We start from the raw sequence: 1,890 nt of genomic DNA, 5'->3' as shown, positions 1-1,890 counted from the left end.
AAACTACTGAATAATAATAATAATAATGATAATAATAATAATAATAATAATAATAATAATAAATACTGTCTATGTGATCTCAAATTTTAAAGCAAACATAATTTTCTTATGGTTTCTTAAACATTCACTTGAACAAAACTGTACAAATCCAAATATATGGTACCCTAGGCATAACACCTACATGAACTTCTAACTTGTTGTCTCTTGAGGTCTCTGGGTGAGACTTGGATCCAACTTGTACAAATGCAAAACAAAAGTCAAACATAAAATAATAATAATAATAATAATAATAATAATGTTTACTTACGTCATGAAGTTGTAAATCTCACTGACCGGTAAACTCCCAGTTTTGCTATTTTTCAAAGCCATCGCTATGAGACAGCTATAGGAATATACAGGTTTAGGGTAGCATTTGGCGGTGACTGGCATGTCTGGCGACAGTGCCATGGCATCGCATAGATCCAGCACCGATGTATCAACAGTTTGGTGTTGGACTCGGGTCTCTAACGGTTTCACCACGAGACGTGGTTTACCATTTATTCCAAACATCGTTGGACAATTTTCTCTGTTCTCAGCGTACACATGCTGCTGTTGCTGCTGTTGCTGCTGCTGCTGCTGCTGGTGTTGTTGTTGTTGTTGTTGTTGTTGTTGTTGTTGTTGCTGCTGTTGTTGTTGTTGTTGTTGTTGTTGCAGAAGTTGTTGATGTAATAACTGTTGTTGTTGTTGTTGTTGTTGGTGGTGGTGGTGTTGTAATAATTGCAGATGTTGTTGGTTTTGTTGTTGCAGTCTTTCTTGTTGCTGCTGCTGCTGCCGTTGTTGTTGTTGTTGTTGTTGTTGTAGAAGCAATTGCGCTTGAATATGCTGTTGTTGTTGTTGTTGTTGTTGTTGCTGCTGCAGCTGGGTTTGGACGTAGTTTGCTGACTCGACAGAACCTTGATAAAACTGCAACGGCACATTGTCCCTTAGATTTAAACTGTTATGCAACTGCAGTGTTTGTTGTTGTTGTTGTTGTTGTTGCTGCTGCTGCTGCTGCTGTCGTTGTTGTTCTTTCTGTTGTTGTTTTTGTTGTTGTTCCTGTCCCAAAGTTTGCAACACAAAAACCTGCGACAGCGGCGTCGCCGTCACCGAATTGAGTGCACTCAAGGTGTTACTGCAATTATTGCCACTTGCACCCGAAAGCAGGGACTGCTGCAGAGCAGCAGCTGTCACCGCCGATTTGGAGAGCTGTCCTACTGTCCCAAGAAGAACAGCAGTGCATTGCTTCGGCTGGCCGACCTGCGAGGGCAAATTTCGCGTTTTCGAGTTGATAACTAGATTCGAACCCACATTCAGCGTATTCGGCTGGTGATGGTCTATAAACACACGACAGTTACCGAGATTGTGTCCTGCCAGACTACTCAAACTGTTGCCATTCAAATTCGATCCGGAAACTCCCTGAACATTGACAGAAGAATCTCTCGATTCCGTTACTTCAGACAATCGCGACAAGCCAGGTGACCAAAGGACATCGGAATTTTGCTGTCCTAATGTCCGATCGGCACGGACAATTCTCGACCCAGCTTTGATAATACTCCTGCCGAAGCAACCAACATTATCTCTGTTACTATTAATATTATTATTAGCATTATTATTATTATTGTTGTCGTTGATAGACGGACTGTTGTTAATATTTCTATTATTATTATTATTATTATAATTGTTGTTATTGCTAATTAAAATATTATTAGTAGTATTAGTAGTATTAAGTTTATTACTGGTATCGTTATAGTTGCTGTGGCTTTTGTCCACCATCCGTCCTCCACTGATCACCCGTTGCGAACCTCCGACGATCGTGAAGTTGGTGCAGTTCTCGCCCAGCCTGCTACTTCTGAAACCGTTGGCCCAGCCAAT

At 40.8% G+C, this 1,890-nt stretch overlaps 1 protein-coding gene across 1 annotated transcript in view; it reads right to left on the bottom strand.

The window, feature by feature from the left end:
- The window catches only part of LOC106880976 (probable basic-leucine zipper transcription factor Q), a 49,676-nt gene extending 47,802 nt beyond the window's left edge, over window positions 1-1,874 (bottom strand). Inside the window, exon 1 of the mRNA XM_052969453.1 lies at window positions 308-1,874. Within this exon, the coding sequence (XP_052825413.1) occupies window positions 308-1,791 (1,484 nt within the window). The 5' untranslated portion in view covers window positions 1,792-1,874. The remainder of the gene's footprint in view (window positions 1-307) is intronic.
- Window positions 1,875-1,890: the final 16 nt, after the last annotated feature.

Source organism: Octopus bimaculoides, chromosome 7, assembly GCF_001194135.2.
Source record: "Octopus bimaculoides isolate UCB-OBI-ISO-001 chromosome 7, ASM119413v2, whole genome shotgun sequence".
In the NCBI taxonomy this organism is placed as follows: Eukaryota; Metazoa; Mollusca; class Cephalopoda; order Octopoda; family Octopodidae; genus Octopus; species Octopus bimaculoides.
Note: the sequence above shows the minus strand (reverse complement) of the source record. Positions and strands in the feature narration are given on the sequence as shown.